The sequence below is a fragment of the Mobula hypostoma genome, chromosome 10 (assembly GCF_963921235.1).
Source record: "Mobula hypostoma chromosome 10, sMobHyp1.1, whole genome shotgun sequence".
Lineage (NCBI taxonomy): Eukaryota > Metazoa > Chordata > Chondrichthyes > Myliobatiformes > Myliobatidae > Mobula > Mobula hypostoma.
In genome coordinates, this window is record NC_086106.1 from 7,777,340 (window position 1) to 7,802,500 (window position 25,161).

The window sequence follows — 25,161 nt, forward strand, 5'->3', positions numbered from 1 at the left end:
AATGGACTCCACAACCTATCTCACTTTCAAGGACTCTACAACTCATATTCTCAGTATTATTTGTTTATTTATTTATTTCATATATTTGCACAATTTGTCTTCTTTTGCACATTGGTTGTTTGTCAGTTTTCCTGTGCAGTTTTTCTCATTACTTCTGTTGTATTTCTCTGTCCTACTGTGAATGCCCTCAAGAAAATGGATCGAAGGGTTGTATATGGTAATGAATACATTACGCACTTTGATCATAAATTTACTTTGAACTTTGAAGCGGGAAGGGTAAGAAAAGTGGCAGTGGAATCGAATTGACTTTAATACTTATATCCATATACATGAGGAATAAAAATCTTTATGTCTCCATCTAAGTGTGCAATGTGCAATTTATAGTAATTTATAATAATTTATAATAAATAGAACAGTCAATGTAGCATAGAAATACAGTTGTGTCAGCATGAATTAATCAGTCTGATGGCCTGGTGGAAGAAGCTGTCCCGGAGCCTGTTGGTCCTGGCTTTTATGCTGCGGTACCGTTTCCCGGATGGTAGCAGCTGGAACAGTTTGTGGTTGGGGGTGACTCGGGTCCCCAATGATCCTTTGGGCCCTTTTTCCACACCTGTCTTTGTAAATGTTCTAATAGTGGGAAGTTCACATCTACAGATGTGCTGGGCTGTCCGCACCACTCTCTGCAGAGTCCTGCGATTGAGGGAAGTACAGTTCCCATACCAGGCAGTGATGCAGCCAGTCAGGATGCTCTCAATTGTCCCCCTATAGAAAGTTCTTAGAATTTGGGGGAGCATACCAAACTTCTTCAGCTGTCTGAGGTGAAAGAGGCACTGTTGTGCCTTTTTCACCACACAGTCAGTGTGTACAGACCACGTGAGATCCTCGGTGATGTTTATGCCGAAGAATTTAAAGCTGCTCACCCTCTCAACCGCAGATCTATTGATGTCAACAGGGGCTAGACCGTCTCCATTCCTCCTGTAGTCCACAACCAGCTCCTTTGTTTTTGTGACATTGAGGGAGAAGTTGTTTTCTTGACACCACTGTATCAGGGAGATGACTTCCTCACTTACAAGTTGGCTCATTGTTATTTGAGATTAGGTCAATCAGTGTAGTGTCGTCAGCAAATTTAATTAGCAGTTTGGAGCCGTGGGTGGCGACACAGTCGTGTTATATAGAGGGTAAAGAAGGGGTTTAGCACACAGCCCTAAGGGGCACCTGTGTTGAGGGTCAGAGGGGCAGAGGTGAGGGAGCCCACTCTTACCACCTGCCGGTGATCTGACAGGAAGTGCAGGATCTGGTGCACGAGACAGGGTGAAGGCCGAGGTCTCTGAGCTTCCTGTCGAGCCTGGAGGGAATTACGGTGTTGGATGCTGAACTGTAGTCCAAGATCAGCATTCTCACATAAGCATCCGTCTTCTCCAGATGTGCAAGGAACTGGCTGGGCCTCCAACAAGGAAAAGGTGGAGATTCTCCAATCTTCCAGTGTGTGCTGGAGGTGCAGAGGCATTGGACCTCTCTGCTGAAGGTGAGGCCATCAAAGTCAAAGTCAAGTTTCTTACTATATTCCTGCATGCATAGGTGCAATGAAAAACTGACACCTCAGTGTCACAGGCACAGAGCATAAGAGATACAATCTTCACAGGAAGAAGATTCAAGATTGCTTAATGTCATTTCCAGCACACAAGTGGAACGGAGAACAAGGTAGTTGTTACTTCAGATCTGAAGCAGCACAAAAAAAAACACACACACAGACAATAAGATAAAGAGCACAATAATAATTTTAAAAAACACAATAAATATATACACATAAGATACCTTAAGTACACAGATTGATTGTATGTCCATAAAGTGATGCTAGGCACAGGAGCGTCTGTAGTTAAGATGACTCTGACAGGAAATGATAACGTCGTGGTGGTTGGGGGCATGGAGGGGTGAGTTAGTGGGTGGAGGTGTTGATCAGCCTTACTGCTTGGGGGAAGTAACTGATGTTGAGTGTGGTGGTCCTGGCGTGGATGCTGAGGGAGCGGGACAAACAGTCCAGGAGCAGAGAGGGTGGAATCCTTCTTGATGTTACTGGCCCGTATCCAGCATCTTTCGGTTTATATGTTCTTGACGCCAGGTAGGCTGGTGACGGCGAAGCATTGGGCAGTTGTCACTACCCGTTGTCGAGCCTTCCTCTCGGCCGCAGTGCAGTTTCCGTACCGAGCAGTGATGCAGCAGGTTGGGATGCTCCCCACTGTACGTCTGTAGAATGATGTGAGTATGGATGTGCAAAGCCCAGCTCCCTTCAGCCTCCTCAGAAAGCAGAGGTGTCGGTGAGCTTTCCTGATCGTGTAGGATGTGCGCTGGGACCACGAGAGGTTGTGCGAGGCGTGCACTCCCAGGAGTTTGAAACTGCTCGCAGTTTGCACGGCTTTTCCCTCGCTGTACAGAGGGGTGCGGGTGATGTGAGTTCTCTTGAGGTTGATAACCATCTCCTTTGTCTCGTTGACATTTAGGAAGAGGGTATTTCCCTGGCACCAGGCCTCGAGCTCTTGCACCTCGTCTCAGTAGGCTGCTTCATCGTTGTTGGTGATGGGCCCCAGAACTGTCGTGTCACCAGCAAGCTCCACTATGTGATCGCTCGGGCGTTTGGCCGTGCAGTGGTGTGTGAGCGGAGTGTGCGGCGATGGACCCAGCACACAGCCCAGCGAGGCGGGACAGGGGCGCCCATGTTGAGGATGATGGGGAGGGAGGAACTGTTGTGCATCCTGACTATCTTGAACTTAACAAACTTTTTTTTAATAAGAAAGAACACATTAATACAAAGAAACAATAAGGTCCATTTTAGTCCATTAGGGGAATTAAGGGTTATGGGGCAAAGGCAGGTAGGTGGAGATGAGTCCATGGTCACATCAGCCGTGATCTTATTGAAGGATGGAGCAGGCTCGATGGGCCAGATGGCCGACTCCTGCTCCTGTTTCTAAAGTTCTTAGTGCATGTTATTCAAAGTAGTCATAGTGTTGCTTAACCAAGGAGGAGATTAGGGTTATGCTGGATAGTTCAAGAACTGAGTGGTTGGATGGAACCAACACACACACACACACACACACACACACACACACACACAAAATGCTGGAGGAACTCAGCAGGTCAGGCAGCATCTATGGAAAAGAGCAAACAGTCGACCTTCCGGGTCCCAAAATGTCGACCATTTATTCCCTTCAGTAGATGCTGCCCAACCTGCTGAGTTCCTCCAGCGTTTTGTGTGCGTTGCTCGGATTTCCAGCATCGGCAGATTTTCTCCTGTTTGTGGTTGAAGGGAAGTAGCTGGTTTTGAACCTGGCCAGTGGAATCTGCAATGCCTGGATGGGTTATTGAAGTGAATTTTGCAGATTGCGAAAACACAGAGAATCTCTGGGGTTTATCCAGAGTGATCATTTCTCTGAGTCACGACGACAAGGAGTGGAATCCCTCCCATTTCCCTTGCAGCTGAATATCCCTCTGCAGCTCTGCACCATTGTTTGATCCCATATTGTTTTGTCACCTGCCCTTGCACACAGAGACTCACCCATACAACGCTCTTCCTTGACTTACTGTCTGAATGCTGTTGTCCAGACACTAACCCAGAACTGAGCTCTGTTCAGTCACCCTGTCCTAAAGAAATGTCCGTCTATTCTGAGGCTGTGCCCTCTGGACCTAAACTGCTGAGAACTCGAAAACACCAATGTTCTTCTAGGAAGTATTACCCGAGGGCATTCTTCATCAATCTGACTCGACAAACACAAGGAAGGTTAACAAAAGTTTTGCCAGGACTCGAGGACTTGAGTTATAGGATAAGGTTGGGCAGGCTTGGATTGTATTCCATAGAGTTTACCAACCTGAAGTGTGACTTGAATTGACTTGACTTTATTCCTTACATCCTTCATATACATGCGGAGTAAGAAAGAAAGACAATTCAATTCAATTGACTTAATGGTGATGAGGAAATTATGATGGCAGAGATACTGTGAATGCACATAGCCCTGTTCCCATGGAAAATTTATCAGAAATGAGAGGACTGAAGTTTAACAGAGACACGAGGGAGATCACAGATCACGTGACCCAGATGGCGTGGGGTTGGGGGGTGGGGGGTGCTACATATTGTCCAAAGTTGACCTGCGGGCTAGCAAAGAGAGGGATCACCTTACACTTCCTTTGGTAGAGATGTATCTCCATATCTCCACCCTGCCACCCAGATGCCTTCTAGCATTTGAAATGAATTGAATTGACTTTATTACTTACATGAGGAGTAAAAATCTTTATGTTATGTCTCCATCTAAATGTGTAACGTACAATTTATAGTAATTTGTAATAAATTGTATGTACAACAGGACAGTCAATATAAAATAGAAATACAATTGTGTCAGCGTGAATTAATCAGTCTGATGGTCTGGTGGAAGAAGCTGTCCCGGAGCCTGTTGGTCCTGGCTCTTATGCTGTGGTACCGTTTCCCAGATGTTAGCAGCTGGAACAGTTTGTGGTTGGGGTGACTCGGATCCCCAATGATCCTTTGGGCCCTTTTTTCACACCTGTCTTTGTAAATGTCCTGAATAGTGGGAAGTTCACATCTACAGATGCGCTGGGCTGTCTGCTCCACTCTCTGCAGGGTCCTACGATTGAGGGAAGTACAGTTCCCATACCAGGCAGTGATGCAGCCAGTCAGGATGCTCTCAATTGTGCCTCTATAGATAGTTCTTAAGATCTGGGGGCCCATGCCAAACTTCTTCAACCATCTGAGGTGAAAGAGGTGATGTTGTGCTTTTTTCATCACACAGCCAATATGTACAGACCACGTGAGATCCTCAGTGATGTTTATGCCGAGAAACTTACCCTCTCAACCCCAGATTCATAAACCCCAGATTTAATAAACACAGAAGATTCTGCAGATGCTGGAAATCCAGAAGAACGAGCGCAAAATACTGAAGGAACTCATTTGGCTGGGCGGAACCTATGGAGGAATGAATAGTCGGTCTTTTCAGACCGAGATCCTACATTAAGACTCCTAATGGCCATGGATTGCCCGAAACCTGAAGAAGGGTCTCGGCCTGGAATGTCAACTGTTCATTACTCTCTGGAGATGCCGCCTGAACTGCCTCATTTCTCCAGCATTTTGTGCTTGTTCCTCTAGGGCACTTCAATCCTGGTTAAAAAAAAGTCTATCTAAACTAATCAATGTCTCTCAAAACTTTGTAAACCTCTATCAGCTCGCCCCTCAACCTTTGATATTCTAGAGAAAATATTTCAGGATTTCCCAAGAGTTCATTGCTTATCTGCTTGGTATTTAACAGTTTTTTTCAGCATACCCTACATCACTCTAATTCTCTTCAAGCATTCCTTGTGCGATCGAGCTCCATACGCTCAATAATCTGTGTACAAAAGCTTTGAAATTCTTTATTGGATTTATTACTTGTAATGTCTGGCCATCTTCAATAATTGGATGAGGACAGTAAAGAATTACAAGTAGTACTTAAAAGCAATTACATAGAAATTGTTCCAACCTTCTGCATGAACTTCCTTCTGAACCTAACAAAGTGGCCATTGAGTGTATGCTTGTAGTTTTCTAGGCTGCTGTAGCCAATCCACTTCAAGGTTTGACAAGCTATGCAGAGATGCTCTTATACACCGGGCAGACGATCCCTGAAAAGCACTGGCGATGGCTTGGGCCACCCGTCTTCTGCACGCCGCCGCTGTTGCTTCAGTTTATGACGCCGTTCTTGTCAGCTTGAACCAGTCTAGTCATTCTCCTCAGACCTCTATCACGAACATAGCGCTCTCACCCGCAGAACTGCTGCTCACTGGATTGTTTTTGTTTTGTTTTTCACACCATTCTCTCAGGAGATCAACAGTTTCTGAGATACTCAAACCACCCTGTCTGGCACCAACAACCATTAGGTCATATTTCTTCCCCACTCTGATGTTTGGTCTGAACAACAGCTGAACCTCTTGACCATGTCTGCGTGCTTTTATGCATCGAGTTGCCGCTGCATGATGGGCTGATTGTATATTTGCGTTACCCAGCGGGAGTACAGGTGCACCGCATAGCGTGGCCACTGGGCGTATCTCCCATTCCCTTACTTCTCAGCTGTTCATCTTCCTTTTAAACGCATATCTGCCGCTGGTCTGAAACGCTCCTTCTGCAGGCAAACACCTCGTCCTTGCTGCTTCGGAGCTCCATGTTGGACTTATCAATGATGTGGTTGTCCATCATGTCCGACGATGACAGGAAACCTGCGTGGGAGAGTGTTTAAAGGGGAAGGGTGTTGCACCAGGGCAGCTGCGCTCCCTGGTCCTTAGAAGTCCAGGTCCAGTGGTACGAGCAAGCGCCACAAATGGGGGTCTTCCTTGGTCGCAGTGGGTGACCATGACGTCCTCTGGGCCTCATCGCACCCTTCGCTCTCCGCAGAACGCTGCAGAACACCGCCTTCCTGGCCACTTGGATCTCACCGTAGGTCTCGTCCATTCAGTCCGCCGGAGCTGACTTTGCCTGGCTGGGCCAGGCACGAACCCTAACTCACCGGGGTGTGAGACCGCTGGCTACCCTCACCTGGTTCAGCCCGCCGGTCAAAGCGGTGTACCGGGTGTGTGGCCACTGTCACATCCAAACAGACACTTGGAGCCACTGGAGTGACTGCAAGCAGGCTTTTCCCACTGAGGCGAGGGGAGAAAAAAACCAGAGGACATGGGTTAAGGGTTAAGGGGGAAAAGTTTAAAGGGAACATGGGGGGGGGGCTTCTTCACACAGAGAGTGGTGGGAGTGTGGAATGAGCTGCCAGATGAAGTAGTAAATGTGGGTTCACTTTTAACATTTAGGAAAAAATTGGACAGGTACACAGATGAGAGGTGTATGAAGGGATATGGTCCAGGTGCAGGTCAGTGGGACTAAGCAGAAAAATGGTTCCGCACAGCCAAGAAGGGCCAAAAGGCCTGTTTCTGTGCTGTAATGTTCTATGGTTTTATGGTGAGAGCTGAGTGTCTGGTGGGGACCAAAGCTCAGTGAGCTGCCGCAGTAGGGACGTGACAAGCCCCTTAACGAGAGGCGCTACCCCCCCTCCCTGGACACCCCACACATTCCGGATGATCAATGAATAACATTGTAGTAAATAACAGGGCGCCACAGTATTGCAACAGCCCATGTGCCGCCGTTGCAGCTGGAGCCGTTCCAGAGTTCAGGCTTCAACACCAGTGCCGTCTGTAGGGGTGTGTATGTTCTCCCAGTGAACCACATGGGTTTCTCCCCGGGTGCTCTGGTTTCCTCCCACAGTCCAAAGACATACCGGGAGGTTACAAGGTCATTGCAAATTGTCCTGCGATTTAAGGCATCCGTTAGTCTTGCGAGACCATGGATCTGCGCCTGGAAAGTCTTCACTCTCCAGGGCGCAGGCCCGGGCAAGGTTGTGTGGAAGACCGGCAGTTGCCCATGCTGCAAGTCTCCCCTCTCCACGACACCCATGTTGTCCAAGGGAAGGGCATTAGGACCCATACAGCTTGGCACCGGTGTCGTCGCAGAGCAATGCGTGGTTAAGTGCCCTGCTCAAGGGCACACCACGTTCCCTTGGCTGGGGCTTGAACTCACGACCTTCAGCTCGCTAGTCGAATGCCTTAACCACTTGGCCACACAATTAGTGTCCTGCTATTAGGCTAGTGTTAAATAGGCGGGTTGCTGGGCCTTGAGGCTTGTTGGGACAGAAGAGACTGTTCCACTCTTTAGCTCTAAGTAAAATTAAAAAATTGAAATAAGTAAGACAGACATTATGAGCTCAGTGGTCTCGCCACTGCTGCATCTCTCCATAACTGTGGGATATCTACCTGCCAATAATGTGAACGTCTTTGGTTGGTTAATCCCTGAGAGTTCAACTCTTTGAGAAGGAAAATCGGATCTGGGGCCGGCTTTCCTGTGATCATTATGCACTCTCAGTTCTGATCAAAGGTCCATCACGGGTAAAGCCCTCCCAACCACTGAGCAGATCTACACGAACTGTTGTCGCAGGAAAACAGCGTCCACCATCGGGAACCCCCGCCCCACCCAGGCCGTGGCTCTCTTCCCCCTGCTGCCATCAGGAAGGAGGTACAGGGGCCTCAGGATTCACACCACCAGGTTCAGGAACAGTTACTACCCCTCAACCATCACTTTCTTGAACCAAAGGGGATAACTATACTCAACTTCACTTGCCCCAACATTGAAATATTCCTGCAACCCACAGATTCAGTTTTAAGGGCTTTTCATCTGAAGTTCTCGATAATTTTTGCTTATTATTTAACTAATCCCTGCAGCCAGCAGAGAGGCACCGATGCACATCGGCGACACCTTGACGGCTACGACTGGGTGGCGAAGTACAGCCCCAACACCACACACACAAGTTTGCTGATGACACTACTGCTGTGGTTTGTGTCATATGGGGTGATGAATTAGCATGCGGGAGAGAAACAGTAAACTTGGCTGAGTGGCGTAATAACAATAACCTCTCACTCAGAGTCAGTAGGTCCAAGGAAATGATTGTAGACTTCAGGAGAGGGAAACCAGAGGTCCATGAGCTAGTGTACGGGGTCTTTCTTTTTTTGTATGTTAAATTTAAAATGGCTTCTTTGTTATGTTATACTGGGGAATGCTGAGAAAGTCTCTAACTAGACAGTTGCTTGGGTGAATACAGATAGCAGGGTGCTATTAACCAATGGGTGGTCATGTATCGTTCTGTTTTCGGATGATAATGCTGTATCATATGACTGTGGACGGGGTTTTGGCGGGGAGTCGGAGGAGAGACGGGGAGGACGGCGGATGTGCGGGAAGGCTCCGGTCGATCACTTCGGGTGGTCGTCAGGAATCGATTGAGCTCCAACGGTTGCGCGCGAAGACTTTGGACTTTGATAAGTCTTGGCGCCTTTTTTCATTACTTCCTTTTCTGTATCGAATTTACATTAATTTCATAGACTTAGTAATATCTACAAAGTGTACTTGGTAAAACGTACTGGGTGTGCTGGCTGATGATTGATGTTTGGGATTGATTCAGGCGGTAACCGACTCCATGGGAAGCGTTGAGGCAGGTGCTGGGTGGGATTTCCCCTAGACATATACGAGCCAATAAAACTGAGCGTTACACTAGTAATCATCGGAGAATCGGAGGTGGCAAGGGTCAGCAACTTTAAATTCCTGTGTCTCTCTATCTCAGAGAATCTGTCCTGGACCAATCATATAAATATTATTGCGAAGAAAACACGAGAGCGTCTCTACTTCCTCAGGAGACTGCAGAGGTTTAGCCTATCATTGAAAACCTTGGCAAACTTCTATAATCGTGTGGCAACAGGGGACATCACAGCCTGGTATGGAAACACCAATGTCTTTGAGTGGAAGATCTTACAGAAGTTAGTGGATTCAGCCCAGTATATCACAGGTAACACCCTCCCAACTAGTAAGCACATCTACTTGTAACGTTGCCTAGAAAAGCAGCATCCGTCATCAAAGACCCTCACCATCGAGGTCATGCTCTTTTCTTGCTGCTGCCATCAGGAAGAAGGCACAGGAGCCTCAGGACTCTCATCACCAGGTTCAAGAACAGTTACTACCCCATAAATCAGGCTCTTGAACAAAAGGGGATAACCACACTCATTTTAGGACTCTGCTGTATTTTTTTTATTTCATGCTCATTATCTATTGCTATTGGTTTATATCTGCATTGCAGTTTGTTTACAGTTAACAGTTTCTAATGTTTAGAACATAGAACATAGAAACATAGAAATCTACAATGCATTACAGGCCCTTCGGCCCACAATGCTGTACCGACCATGTAACCTACTCTAGAAACATCCAGGAATTTCCCTAGCACATAGCCCTCTATTTTTCTAAGCTCTTAAAAGACTGGCAGCAGTGCCAGTGGCATGACTGGCAGTGCGTTCCACGCACCTACCACTCTGTGTGAAAAACTTACCTCTGACATCCCCTCAGTACCTACTTCCAAGCACCTTAAAATTCTGCCCCCTCGAGTTCACCATTTCAGCCCTGGGGAAAAAAGCCTTTGGCTTTCCATCACGGTTTACAGATTTGCTAAGTATGCCCGCAGAAACAGGATCTCAGGATTGTACATGGCGACATATATGTACTCTGATAATAAATTTTACTTTGAACTTTAATTATTTAGATTATCATTTCTTCTTTTTGCATTTACACAGTTTGTTGTCTTCTGCACTCCAGCTGAACGCCCTAGTTGGGCGGTCTTTCGTTGATTCTGTTGTAGTTACTAGTCTATGGATTTATTGAGTATGCCCACAAGAAAATAAATCTCAGGATTGTCTATGGTGACATATGGTGTATACGGTGTATTCTCTGATAATAAGTTTACTTTGAACTTTGATGCTGTACTTGTACTTCTTTTAACACCTTCTGCAGCGTCCTTCTCTCCCATGATATGAACGTTGTCCGGTCCAAACAAAGGATCAAGTAACAACCAAGAGAAAATCTGGAGATGCCGGATCTACAGGAGGCCACACACTCCCGGCGTGGCCTCCCTTACAGCAGTGAGACCCAACGTAGATTGGGTGATCATTTCGTCGAGTACCTGTGATCCATCCACCAGGAGAAGCAGGATCTCCCAGTGGCCACCCATTTTAATTCCACTTCCCATTCCCATTCCGATAAGTCCATCCATGGTCTCCTCCACTGTCGTGATGAGGCCACTCTTAGGTTGGAGGAACAACACCTTATATTCCAACTGGGTAGCCTCCAACCTGGTGGCATGAACATCGATTTCTCAAAATTCCCGTAATGCCCCCCTTACCCCTTCTCCATTTCTCCTTTTCTCTCTCTCGCCTCATCTCAGCGATCAACTTCCCAGCTCTTTAATTCATCCCTCCCCCTCCAGGTTTCACCTATCACCTGGTGCTTCTCTATCCCTTCCTCCCCACCTTTTAAATCCACCCCTCAGCTTTTTCACTCTCCAGTCCCACAGAAAGGTTTTGGCCCGAAGCGTCGACTGTACTCTTTTCCAACGATGCTGCCTGGCCCACTGAGTTCCTCTGGCATTTAGTGTTTCGTTGCAAAGGATCAAGCGTCAACTTTTATTCATCAAATACTTTTACATGTACTAGGAATTTGTTGGTCAGGGTGTGACATGCAAGAAAAAAAACAACATTCAACAGTTATAAAGACTTACATGAAGAATGAAGTTAGAGGTTAAAGTACAGATACGGAATACAATGAGCGTAAAATATATAAACACCACCTTGTATTTACCATGTCAGCTGCATTATCAAAAGAGGTTTAAAGTCTTTTACAGTGCAGAGACTGAGACTATAGATAGATTGAGAACGGACTAGTGAGAATTGTTGATCAGACTAACTGCCTGAGGGAAGAAACTTTGCAAATGCCATGAAGCTTTTGTTTTTATAGCCCTAGAACGCTCTCCAGAAGGGAGCTTGTAGGAAAAGAATCATGCACAAAATGCTAGCACGACTCAACATTCCAGGCAACATCTGTGCAAATGAATAAATCAGTCAACGTTTCGGGCCGAGACCCTTCTTCAGGGCTGGAAAGGGAAGGGGGGAAGTGGGGGAAGGAGGATAGCTGGAGGGTGACAGGTGAAGCCAGGTGGGTGGGAAAGGTAAAGGGCTGGAAGGGAAGAGATCTGACAGGGGAGGAGAGTGGAGCACGGGAGAAAGGGAAGGAAAACTGCAGATGCTGGAAATCAAAGCTACACACCCAAAAAGCCAGAGGAACTCAGCAGGTCAGGCAACATCAATGGCTGTGAGTGAACAGTTAACATTTTGGGCTGAGGGCCGTCATCGGGGCTGGAAAGGAAGGGGAGAAGTCAGCGTAAGAGAGTGGGGGGGGGGAAGCAAGACGTACAAGGTGGTAGGAGATAGGGGAAACCAGGAGAGGGAGAGGGTAAGAAGAGCAGGGAAGTCGGTTTATGAAGGAGATAAAGAGCTGGAGAAGGGGAAATCTGATAGGAAGGGGCAGAAGACCTTGGAAGAAAGAGAAGGGGAGGAGCACTAGAGGGAAGGGATGGGCATGTAACGAGATAAGATGAAAGAGGAAAACAGAAACGGGGAGTGGTGAAGGGAGGGGGGCATTACCATTAGCTTGAGAAATCGATGTTCATGCCATCAGGTTGGAGGCTACCCAGGCGGAATATAAGGTGTTGCTCCTCCAACTTGAGTGTGGCCTCATCCCGGCAGTAGAGGAAGCCGTGGACTGGCACGTCAGAGTAGGAAGTAAAATTGAAATGGCTGGCCACCGTGTGAGATCCACTTTTCGTGGCTTTTTGTGAAGGTGGTCGGCGAAGCAGTCTCCCAATCTGTGCTGGGTCTCACCGATATACGGGAGGCCACTCTGGGAAGTGGCGCCTCGCCGGGAAGGACTGTTTGGGGCCCTGAATGGTAGTGATGGAGGAGGTGTAGGGGCAGGTGTGGCATCTGTTCGGCTTGCAAGTGCCCAGCGGGAGATCAGTGGGGAGGAACGAATGGACAAGGGGGGGGGTGGTCGTGTAGAGAGTGGGAGGGAAAGATGTGCTTGGTGGTGGGATCCCGTTGGAGATGATGGAAGTTACAGAGAAGGCCAAAAGTAATGTCTTTTGGAAAAAGACAATTTGCAAGATAAAGAACTATGGATATAGATCGACAAGAACATCTCCTCCACAATCACCATCAGCACAGGGGCATCATAAGTCCATGTCATAGTCATAGTCATACTTTATTGATCCCGGGGGAAATTGGTTTTCGTTACAGTTGCTCCATAAATAATAAATAGTAATAGAACCATAAATAGTTAAATAGTAATATGTAAATTATGCCAGTAAATTATGAAATAAATCCAGGACCAGCCTATTGGCTCAGGGTGTCTGACCCTCCAAGGGAGGAGTTGTAAAGTTTGATGGCCACAGGCAGGAATGACTTCCTATGACGCTCTGTGTTGCATCTCGGTGGAATGAGTCTCTGGCTGAATGTACTGCTGTGCCCAACCAGTCCATTATGTAGTGGATGGGAGACATTGACCAAGATGGAATGCAACTTAGACAGCATCCTCTTTTCAGACACCACCGTCAGAGAGTCCAGTTCCATCCCCACAACATCACTGGCCTTACGAATGAGTTTGTTGATTCTGTTGGTGTCTGCTACCCTCAGCCCGCTGCCCCAGCACACAAAAGCAAACATGATCGCACTGGCCTCCACAGACTCGTAGAACATCCTCAGCATCGTCCAGCAGATATTAAAGGACCTCAGTCTCCTCAGGAAATAGAGAAAATAGAGTCGGCTCTGACCCTTCTTGTAGACAGCCTCAGTGTTCTTTGACCAGTCCAGTTCGTATCCCCAGGTATTTGTAATCCTCCACCATGTCCACACTGACTGATATGCCGAAGCGACTGGTTCTAAGGTGCCAGTAACCCACCTTTGCCCCGTCTCCTGTCAGTAGAAACGGTTCTGCCAGGCTTAGTAGCTAAGTCACATGTGAAGGCCAGGAGATGGGCTTGGTTGTCAGGGACAGTTGGAGACGCACGGCATTGGGAGGATCTGGGAGGTAGTGGGAACTTATCCTCACTATCACCCCCAGCTATAACAACCTTAAGGAACTAACTTCTGACTGTGATGCTAATAAAATATCATTTAAATGTCTTCTAAAACTTTGATAAACTTCTATGGGTGCACAGTGGTAAATATCCTGATTGGTTGCATCATGGCATGTATAAAGGCACCAATGCCCAAGAACAGAAAAGTGGCTCGTCACAGGAAAAGGCCTCCCCACCACTGAGCACATCTACGAGGAGCACTCCCACAACAAAGCAGCATCCATCATCACGGACCCCCACCATCCAGGCTGCTACCATCAGGTTGGAGGTACAGGAGCCTCAGGGCTCACACCACCAGGTTCGGGAGCAGTTACTACCCTTGAACCATCGGGCTGTTCGCACAGTTTGTCTTCTTGCGCACACCGGTTGCTTGTCAGTCTTTGGGTCTTGTTCTTCATCGATTCTATCGTATTTCTCTCTTCTACTGTGTGTGACCACAAGAAAAGAAATATCGCTGTAGTATTTGGTGACATGGTTTCCTAAGGTTGTCACAAAGAGCTGGGAAAAAGGCCAAATTTGAAGAAATGAGGAAGGATCTAAAAAGCATGGATTGGGACAGGTTGTTCTCTGGCAAGGATGTGATTGGTAAGTGGGAGGCCTTCAAAGGAGGAATTTTGAGAGTGCAGAGTTTGTATGTTCCTGTCAGGATTAAAGGCAAAGTGAGTAAGAATGAGGAACCTTGGTTCTCAAGGGATATTGGAACTCTGATAAAGAAGAAGAGAGAGATGTATAACATGTGTAGGAAACAGGGAGCAAATAAGGTGCTTGACGAATATAAAAAGTCCAAAAAAATACTTAAGAAAGAAATCAGGATGGCTAAAAGAAGACATGAGGTTGCTTTGGCAGTCAAGGTGAAGGATAATCCAAAGAGCTTCTACAGTTATATTAAGAGCAAAAGGATAGTAAGGGATAAAATTGGTCCTCTTGAAGATCAGAGTGGTCGGCTATGTATGGAACCAAAAGAAATAGGGGAGATCTTAAATAGGTTTTTTGCATCTGTATTTACTAAGGAAACTGGCATGGAGTCAATAGAAATAAGGCAAACACGTAATGAGGTCATGGAACCTATACAGATTGAAGAGGAGGAGGTGCTTGCTATCTTGAGGCAAATCAGAGTAGATAAAACCCCAGGACCTGACAGGGTGTTCCCTCGGACCTTGAAGGAGACTAGTGTTGAAATTTCAGGGGCCCTGGTAGATATATTTAAAATGTCGGTATCCACGGGTGAAGTGCTGGAGGATTGGAGGATAGCTCATGTTGTTCTGTTATTTAAAGAAGGCTCTAAAAGTAATTCAGGAAATTATAGGCTTGTAAGTTTGACATCAGTGGTAGGTAAATTATTGGAAGGAGTATTAAGAGATAGGATCTACAAGTATTTGGATAGACAGGGACTTATTAGGGAGAGTCAACATGGCTTTGTGAGTGGTAGGCCATGTTTAACGAATCTATTAGAGTTTTTCAAGGAGATTACCAGGAAAGTGGATGAAGGGAATGCAGTGGATGTTGTCTAAATGGACTTCAGTAAGGCCTTTGACAAGGTCCCGCATGGGAGGTTAGTTAGGAAAATTCAGTCGCTAGGTATACTTGGAGAGGTGGTAAATTGGATTAGACATTGGCTCGATGGAAGAAGCCAGAGAGTGGTGGTAGAGAATTGCTTCTCTGGGTGGAGGCCTGTGACTAGTGGTGTGCCACAGGGATCAGTGCTGGGATCATTGTTATTTGTCATCTGGATAATAATGATCTGGATAATAATGTAAATTGGATCAGCAAATTTGCTGATGATACAAAGAGGAGGAGTAGTGGACAGTGAGGAAGGTTTTCAAAGCTTGCAGAGGGACTTGGACCAGCTGGAAAAATGGGCTGAAAAATGGCAGATGGAGTTTGATACAGACAAGTGTGAGGTATTGCATGTTGGAAGGACAAACCAAGGTAGAACATACAAGGTAAATTGTAGGGCACTGAGGAGTGCAGTAGAACAGAGGGATCTGGGAATACAGATACAAAATCCCCTAAAAGTGGCATCACAGGTAGATAGGGTCATTAAGAGAGCTTTTGCTACATTGGTCTTTATAAATCAAAGTATTGAGTATAGGAGTTGGAATGTTATGGTGAGGTTGTATAAGACATTGGTGAGGCTGAATTTGGAGTATTGTGTACAGTTTTGGTCACGTAATTACAGGAAGGATATTAATAAGGTTGAAAGAGTGCAGAGAAGGTTTACAAGGATGTTGCCGGGACTTGAGAAACTGAATTACAGATAAAGGTTGAACAGGTTAGGATTTTATTCCCTGGAGCGTAGAAGAATGAGGGGAGATTTGATAGAGGTGTATAAAATTATGATGGGTATAGATAGAGTGAATGCAAGCAGGCTTTTTCCACTGAGGCTAGGGGAGAAAAAAAGCAGTGGACATGGGTTAAGGGTGAGGGGGGAAAAGTTTAAACGGAACATTAGAGGGGGCTGCTTCACACGGAGAGTGGTGGGAGTGTGGAATGAGCTGCCAGATAAAGTGGTAAATGTCGGCTCACTTTTAACATTTCAGACAAACTTGGACGGGTACATGGATGGGAGGTGTATGGAGGGATATGGTCCAGGTGCAGGTCAGTGGGACTAGGCAGAAAAATGGTTCCGCACAGCCGAGAAGGGCCAAAAGGCCTGTTTCTGTGCTGTAATGTTTCTAGGGTTTCTAAGTTGATTAGTGAAAGAGATTAAGGACTGGAGAAGGGGGAATCTGATAGGAGAGGAAGGCCATGGAAGAAAGGGAAGGGGGAGAAACACCAGAGAGAGAGGCGATGGGTAGGTAAACAGATAAAGTGAGAGAGGGAAACAGGAATCGGGAATAGAGAAGGAGAGGGGAGCAAACACCCACCTGCCCCCACTTTCTTGCTCTGACTTCTCATCTGTTTTTTTTTCCAGTCCTGGTGGAGGGTCTCAGCCCAAAACTGTGGACTTTTCCACTGATGCTGCCTGGCCTGCTGAGTTCCTCCCAGCGTTTTGTGTGCACTGCTTCGACCTGAAATGTCGACTCTACTTCATTCTCCACAGGCCTGCAGAGCATTTCCAGCAGATTATGTTTGTCATTTTAATTTACAAGCATCGGCAATTTTACTTTTGATTTTGCAATAGCTATTGTGTCAGGGCAGAGGTCTGCTCTGGGTGGATAATGACTGAACGTATGCTGGGCGGTTATCCAGTGATTGGCTAATTGGTTTATTATTGTCACATGTACCGAGATACAGTGAAAAAAAAACTTTTGTTTGCATACCATCCAGACAGATCACACCATACATTGCAACACACACAAGGTGCTGGAAGAGCTCAGCAGGTCAGGCAGCATCTGTGGGAAAAAGTAGACGGTTGATGTTTGGACCGAGACCCTTCCTCAGGACTGAGAAGGAAGGGGGAAGATGCAAGAATAAAAAGTTGGGGGTAGGGGGAAGGAGGATAGGTAGAAGGTGATAAGTGGAGCCCGGTGGGTGGGAAAGGTAAAGGGCTGGAAAGAAAGGAATCTGATAGGAGAGGAGAGTGGACTATAGGAGAAAGGGAAGGAAGGTGGAGACCCGGGGGAAGTAATAGGCAGGGAAGAAGTGAAAGGTCAGAGTGGGGAACAGAGGAAGGGTGGAACTTTCACCAGAAGAAGAAATGAATATTCATTCCACCGTGCCATTGGATGGAATATAAGGTGTTGCATAAGAGGAGGCATCTTGGCACAAGAGGAGGCCGTGGATTGACATGATGGATGAGGAATGGGAATGGGAATTAAAATGTTTGTCCACTGGGAAGTCCTGCTTGTGGTGGATGGTGTGGAGGTGGACAACAAAGCGGTCCTGCAATTTACGACACATAAGTCGATTGAGACAGTAGTTTCATAGTTTCATAGCATCATATAAAAGTACAGCACAGAAACAGGCCATCTGGCGTATCTAGCCCATGCCAAAACCATTTAAGCTGCCTACTCCCATCAACCTGCACTGGGACCACAGCCCCTCAATACCCCTACCCTCCATGTACCTATCCAAACTTCTCTTAAATGTTGAAATTGAGCTCGCACTCACCACACTCTCACCACCATCTTCTGAATTCCACCTCATGTTCCCCTTAAATATTTCACCTTTCACCCTTAACCCCTGTCCCATCCAACTTCAGTGGAAAAAGCCTGCTTGCCTTTACCCAGTCTATACCCCTCATAATTTTGTATACCTCTATCAAATCTCCTCTAAAACTTCTATGTTCCACCGAATAAAGTCCTAAACTGTTCAATCTTTCTTTATAACTCAGGTCCTCCAGACCAGGCAACACCCTTGTAAATTTTCTCTGTACTCTTTCAACCTTGTTTACAACTTTATTCTATAAAATATTGAATATATTATTTTCAGTGTTCTTATATTGCTCCAACTCTATCTAAACAATTCCTCGATACACAAAGCTATACTGAGGTGGTGGTCAGTGGTAAATATTCTTGAGATTTTATATCTCTGCCTTTCTAATGACCATAAGATATAGAGCAGAATTAGGCCATTTGGCCCATTGAGTCTGCTTTACCATTTTATCATGGCTGATCCATTTTCCCTCTCAGCCCCAATCTCCTGTCTTCTCCCTGTATCTCTTCATGCCCTGACTAATCAAGAATCTATCAACCTCTGCCTTAAATATACCCAGAGACTTGACCTCCACAGCCGCCTGTGACAATGAATTCCACAGATTCACCACTCTCTGGTTAAATAAATTCCTCCTCTTCTCCTCTATCCTGAGGCCAAGTTCTCTGGTCTTAGACTCTCACACCATAGGAAGCATCCTCTCCACATGCACTCTATCGAGGCCTTTCAACATACAATGAAATCCCCTCTCATGCTCTGAATGAGCCATCAAACGCTCTTTAAATGACAAGCCCTTCAATCTTGGAACTATCTTTGTGAATCTCCTTTGAACCCTCTCCAGTATCAGCACATCCCCAGCAGGTGAACATAAAAGATCTCTCATTATCGTTTTGAATTTTTTTGGGGGTGTGAGGGGGCGATTCCCTCACATAAAGACAAGAACGCTCGGGATGGGAAAGAACACCCACAAAATCCTGGGGGAACTCCGCAGGCCAGGCAGCACCCCGCTGAAGGGTCTCGGCCCGAAAAGTCGATTGTTGTCTCTTTTCTACGGACGCTGCCTGGCCTGCTGAGTTCCTCCAGCATTGTGTGTGTGTTGCTTGGATTTCCAGCACCTGCAGATTTCCTCTTGTTTGGGGATGCTTCCCTCTGGCCATTAGGGTTCTGAACTCCCTGCCGCACGGCGTCACCTGTCTTACAGTATTTCATATTAATGGACTTCAGTTTGTTATTTATGCGTGATTCATCTGTAGATTTTATCCTTACCTTCATAAGCTGGCGTGTGTTAAGTGTGCTACTGTGCTTTACATCCTGGTTCGGAGAAATGTTATCTAGCTTCTATATGCATTCTAACCTTATATATGTTAAATACATGCATATAGTTAAATGGCAGTAAACTTGACTTGAGTTGATTTAAATTAAGTGGTCGAAGAAGGAGGGGAGAGGTTTCTAGCGGGGATCTGGGACTTTGGAGATGGTACAACATGGGATTCAAATTCCACTCTTCCTGACGTTAGACCGGGCTTCGCCTTGCGAAGGCGATACAGCTTTAAGAGTTTGTCTTCTCCCTCGGAACTGTCAGTGCCAGAGGTCCCGCCTCCAATTCTCAGATACAAATACTCTAGTTTCAGATCAAGTCACCAGCTCTCTCCCACACACTCCCACTGTCTCTCTCTCTCTTTCTTCTCGTGCTCCAGTCGGCGTTCAGCGTCTGCCTGACTGGGAAGGTGTTAGCATGAAAGGGAAGGAGAGCGGAGGATTCGCGGCAGGGCACCGGCTCCCCAGACTTGGCAACTTTTGAGGAACTTCTTCTTTTGGTCGGCGCGAACCTCAGCCGCGATGAACAATACCAGCGCATGCGACTTACTGACCGAGATCCCGAATGTCGGCAAACCTCTGGTGAGCATCGTGATGTTCCTGCTGGGCGTGCTGGGGAACCTCCTGGCCTTGGTCATCCTCGGGGTGCACAGGAAGGAGCTGAGAGCCAAGTCGTCCGTCTTCCTCATCTTGGTCACCGGGCTGCTTGTCACCGACCTGTTGGGAACCTGCTTCCTAAGTCCCATCGTGTTCGTGGAGTACGCCAAGAAGAAGTCCATGATTGGTCTGGTTGGGGGCCGGACTCTGTGTAATCTCTTCTCCACTGCCATGATCTTCTTCGGGCTGGCCCCCACCCTCATCCTCTGTGCGATGGCGGTGGAGCGCTGCCTCGCCATTAGCTACCCTTATTATTACTCCCAGCACGTCAACCGAACCTACGCCAAGACTGTTCTGCCGGCGACCTACATTTTCAGCTTTCTCTTCTGCATCCTGCCCATGCTCGAGTTCGGCGAACACAAGCAGTACTGCCCGGGCACCTGGTGCTTCGTCGACATGAAGTCCAAGTACACCTCCGGGGTGGCGTTCTCCCTGCTCTACGCCAGCCTCATCGCCTTCCTGATCGTGGCCATCCTGCTGTGCAACGCCTCGGTCATCGTCAGCCTCTGCAAGATGCACAAAGGCCAGAGGTCGAGGAGGGGTTCGGTGCTGTCCTCGCAGAAGAGGAGAAAGAGCATGTTCGGGCAGCGGGAGGAGGAGGTGGATCACCTCATTCTGCTTGCCTTGATGACCACCATATTCGGCATCTGCTCCCTGCCGCTGACGGTAAGCCAGAAACCTCCGCAGCCCCGGCGTGTCCTGACACCAAGCTCGCTCGCGTTGGGGCGACTCTCGCCCACTCTCTTCACGCCGTGCGCCAGGACGCACCCGGGGGAGAGCGTCCGGGAACATTAGCCCGGGGGGCGGGGGGTGGGGTGCGTTGTTGGGGCTAAGGTGGCGAGTTCAGATCCACTGGCGGGACGGTCTGCAAAGTTACATTTCGTGAAAGGAAGCTGCGCTGGTAACCCAGTGTCCGTGTAAGATGGATCGGTAGACTGGTTTCCTAGTTACGGGCACGCCATCCGTCCGTATAATGACAGTGCGAAACTCGGAATCAGATTTGAGTTTAATATCACTGGCATATGTCGTGAAAGTTGTTGTAATGCGGTAGCAGTGCATTATAATAAAAACTGCAAATTACAGCAAGTATACATTTTTAAAACGTAGGCAGAGCAAAAACAGAGAGGAAAAAAAAGTACCGAGGTAGCGTCAATGTCCGTTCAGAAATCGGATGGCAGAGGAGAAGAAGCTGTTCCTGAATCGCTGAGTGTGTGTCTTCAGGCTCCTGTACCTCCTCCCTGACGGTAGCAATGAGAAGAGGGCGTGTCTTGGGTGATGGGGGTCCTTAATGATGGATGCCGCCTTTTTGAGGCATCGCTCCTAGAGGACGTTCTGGATGCTGGGGAGGCTGGTGCCCACGAAGGAGCTAACTGAGTTTACAACTTTCTGAAGCTCCTTTTGATCATGTGAAGTGCCCCCTCCCCACCCATACCAGACGCAGCTGCAGCCGGTTAGAATGCTCTCCACCTGTAGAAATTTCCGAGTATCTTTGGTAGCATACCAAATCTCCTCACGCTCCTAATGAAAGGCCGCTGTCGTACCTTCTTCGTAACCGCATCGATATTGTTGGTCCAAGATCTCAGAGATGCAGACACCCAGGAATTTGAAATTAGTCACCCTTTCCACCTCTTTGATAGGAGATCTGATAGAGGCATACAAAATTATGAGGGGTACAGTATAGATAGGGTAAATGCAAGCAGGCTTTTTCCACTGAGGTTGGGTGGGACTACAACCAGAGGTCATGGATTAAGGGTGAAAAAGTTGAAGGGACACATGAGGGGGAAGCTTCTTCACTCAGAGGGTGGTGAGAGTGTGGAACGAACGGCCGGCACAAGTGGTGCAGGTGAGCTCGATTTCAACATTTAAGAGAAGTTTGCACAGGTACGTGCTTGGTAGGGTTATGGAGGACTATGGTCCCCATGCAGGTCAATGGGAGCAGGCAATTTAAATGGTTCGGCAGGGACTCGAAGTGCCGACGGGCCTGATTCTGTGCTGTACTTTTCTATGACACTGTTTATTCTGGCGGTGTTCGGGGCTCCCTTCATCAGGTCAGTAGTTTTCACTACTGTCAGTCACGCAAGTCCCGGCTGGAGACTCGGGAATACCGTCGCACTGGGAGGTATACTAGAAGGACTTTTCATTGCTGGTTCCCTAACAATTTTGTTTGACCAGTCAGGGTTGTTAGCCCTGAGCTGAACCCCCGAACCTGGAGGATCGGTGGACCACTCTTAGTCTGGCCTCGCCCCTTTGACCTGTTTGGCATGGGTGACCCTACCAACAGCCAAAGCAAAATGTCCCGACTCCAGCCGACGTCGGTCTCCGAGCCGCTGAGGCACGCAAGCCTCCAAACCCAATGTGGTTCGCTTGCAGAAATTGTGCGTGGAAGCCGGCAGTGCGACTGGGGCTGAGGAACCCATTAAACGTCAGCCTTGCGCGAGTCGTGAGCTGCCGCCTCACCGGCCCAGACACCCAAGTTCCACCCACACACCTCTGGCACAGTCTGTTTGGAGGTTGCCGGTTCTCAGGTCTCCAGCGGGTGCTCCAGTTCCTTCCTACATGCCAAACACATACTATCCGGTAGGTAGACTGGTAGGGCGGGTCGAGATACGTCTCGACCAAAGGAGGTGTGAGGTGCTCCTTCCCTCCGCTAGCCTGCAGGTCACCCTTGGGCAAGGTGTAGCACCTGTTTAGCCCCCGATCAGGGTCAGGTGAATCCATGGGGGCAGGTGGAGGATGGTCGTATGAGCAGCCGGTGCAGATCACAAGTCCTGGTGATGTGACCACTGACACCAGGTGGACAATCTCTGAAGGGCATAGACCATAGAAGAATATAGTACAGGAACGGGCCATTCGGCTCACAATGTCGCGCCGAAAAATCTGCTTAAAGGCAAATCAAAAACACCCAAACATTAATCCCCCTGACCTGTACGGTTTTCATATCCCTCCATCTTCCTTATCTACATCTGCCTATCCAAACATCTCTTAAAAGCGTCCAATGTTTTTGCCTCTACCACCACACCAGGCATCCACCACTCTCCGAGTAAAAATCTTACCTCTCACATCCCCTTTGAACCTCACCTCTCTCACCTTCAATGCATGCCCTCTGGTATTAAAGTATTGACAAAGGCCGGGAGTCACCCGTCTTGTGAAGACACTGCCCAGAAGAAGGTGATGGCGAACCACTTTGGTCGAAAAAAATTGCCAAGATCACTCATGGTCATGGAAAGCCCATGATCGCCCACGTCATGTGACACGGCACATAATGATGATGTCATATGACATAGTATATAATGAATGAAACGGCCACTAAATTGCTAGTCTGTAGATGAGTGGTGAGTGGTTTGTGGGGAGTCAATGGGAGATTTGGAACTTGAAAATGGATTAGTGTAAATGATGCTTAATGGTTGCATTATTCTGCAGTACGAAAGTGCAAGGCATTGGACCACAATATCCTACAGAGGGGAGGGATATGAATGAATACATTGTCTTGTCACTAGGATAATGAGCAGCTTACTGTACTGTTTATCTGTGCTACACACTACATGCATTTTGAATTGGACACTATTCACTTATCTGAGCTAATATTTTGCTTTGCATGGTACCGCATTTGTCAACGTGGAGCGGAGAGTGAGTTTGTGAATCTGGTGGGAGCAAAAGATGTTGGGAATGGAGAGGGTGGAGCACAGCAGGACAGGGTGTGGGACAGGTGGCAGAGAAGGAGTGTCATACCTGAGACGTCAGGCAGGGTCATTTGATTCCAAACAATCGGTTTATTGATCATTACAGAATGTCTCTCTGGTGCTTCCCTCTCCCTTCCCCTTTTCCCAACCATGATTCCCCTCTCCTGGCCCCCTTCCCACTCTCAGTCCACAATAGAGACCCAGATCAGAATCAGGTTTACCATGACTCACAGATGTCAGGATATTTGTTATTTTTTTGCGGAAGCAGCACAGTGCATTAGATAAAATTACTACGGTTGTGTGTGTGTGTTTGTGTCTTAAGACTTTTTCACAGTACTGTATGTGCTGCATGTAATATACGTATGTTTGTTGGGTGCACCATGGTCCATTGGAATGTTGTTTCATTTGGTTGAATATATGTACAGTCAGGTGAACTTGAACGTGATGGTCAGCACAAACACAGTGTCTCTGTGGCTCAGGTTAAAATTGTAGCCTCCTCACAACAGGAGATGGCTTTTCTAATGCTTACAGCTATTTTCCCTAAAGTTAAATCCAAGTTTGTCTTTAGTTAAGGAAATGGGTGCTATCTTTACACTTTGATGCTTTGATAAGACCATAAGACATCGGAACAGAATTAGGCCATTCGGCCCATTGAGTCTGTTCTGACATTCCAACGTGGGTGATTTATTCCCCCCCCCTCAACTCCACTCTCCTGCTTTCTCCCTGTAACCTTTGACACCCTGACTAATCACAAGCCTATCAACGTCCTCTTTAAATACACCCACTAACTTGGCCTGCTCAGCTGTCTGTGGCAACAAATTCCACAGAGCCACCACCCTTTGGTTAAAGAAGTCTCTCATCGTTGCGTTTTAAAGCAGAGGTTCCCAGTCTGAGGTCCACAGACCCCCTGGTTAATGGTAAGACTACATGACACAAAAACAATTGGGAACTCCTGTTCTAAAGGGATGTTCTTCTATTTGAGGCTGTGCCCTCTGGTCCTCGACCATATAGCCACATAACAATTACTGCACGGAAACAAACCATCTGGGCCCTTCTAGTCCGTGCCGAACTCTTACTCTCACCTAGTCCCACCGACCTGCACTCAGCCCATAACCCTCCATTCCTTTCCTGTCCATATAGCTGTCCAATTTAACTTTAAACGACAACATCGAACCTGCCTCAACCACTTCTGCTGGAAGCTCGTTCCACACAGTTACCACTCTCTGAGTAAAGAAGTTCCCCCTCATCTTACCCCTAAACTTTTGCCCTTTAACTCTCCTCTTGTTTGAATCTCCCCCACTCTCAATGGAAAAAGCCTATCCACGTCAACCCTATCTATCCCCCTCATAATTTTAAATACCTCTATCAAGTCCCCCCTCAACCTTCTACGTTCCAAAGAACAAAGACCTAATTTCTCTGTAATTTAGGAGATGAAACCCAGGCAATATTTTAGTAAATCTCCCATGTACTCTCTCAATTTTATTGACATCTTTCCTATAATTCGGTGACACAATACTCCAAATTTGGCCTCACCAATGCCTTATACAATTTCAACATTATGTTATATTCGACTCCCCCACTATTGGACACATACTCTCTACGTCCACTCTATCTAGGCCTGTCAATATCCAACATGGTTCAATGAGGTCCTCCTTATTCTTCTAAACTCCGGCAAGTACAGGCACAGAGTCTGAGTCTGATGTCTGAATGTCTTTAATAAGTTTCTGTTGTGCGAAAATGCCCTCTACAAAATCTCTTAACATCAAAGAGCGTGGTCATAGCCCTGAAGAACTGCACTGTGAGCCTGACTTACCATCTCAAAATAAATTTGGAACCTT

The 25,161-nt window shown here is 47.2% G+C and overlaps 1 protein-coding gene across 1 annotated transcript in view; it reads left to right on the top strand.

Annotated features, from left to right (window-relative positions):
- The first annotated feature begins 19,291 nt into the window (after nt 1-19,291).
- The window catches only part of ptgir (prostaglandin I2 receptor), a 107,425-nt gene continuing 101,555 nt past the window's right edge, over nt 19,292-25,161 (top strand). The window contains exon 1 of the mRNA XM_063059948.1: nt 19,292-20,309. Coding sequence (XP_062916018.1) covers nt 19,509-20,309 — 801 coding nt within the window. The 5' untranslated portion in view covers nt 19,292-19,508. The remainder of the gene's footprint in view (nt 20,310-25,161) is intronic.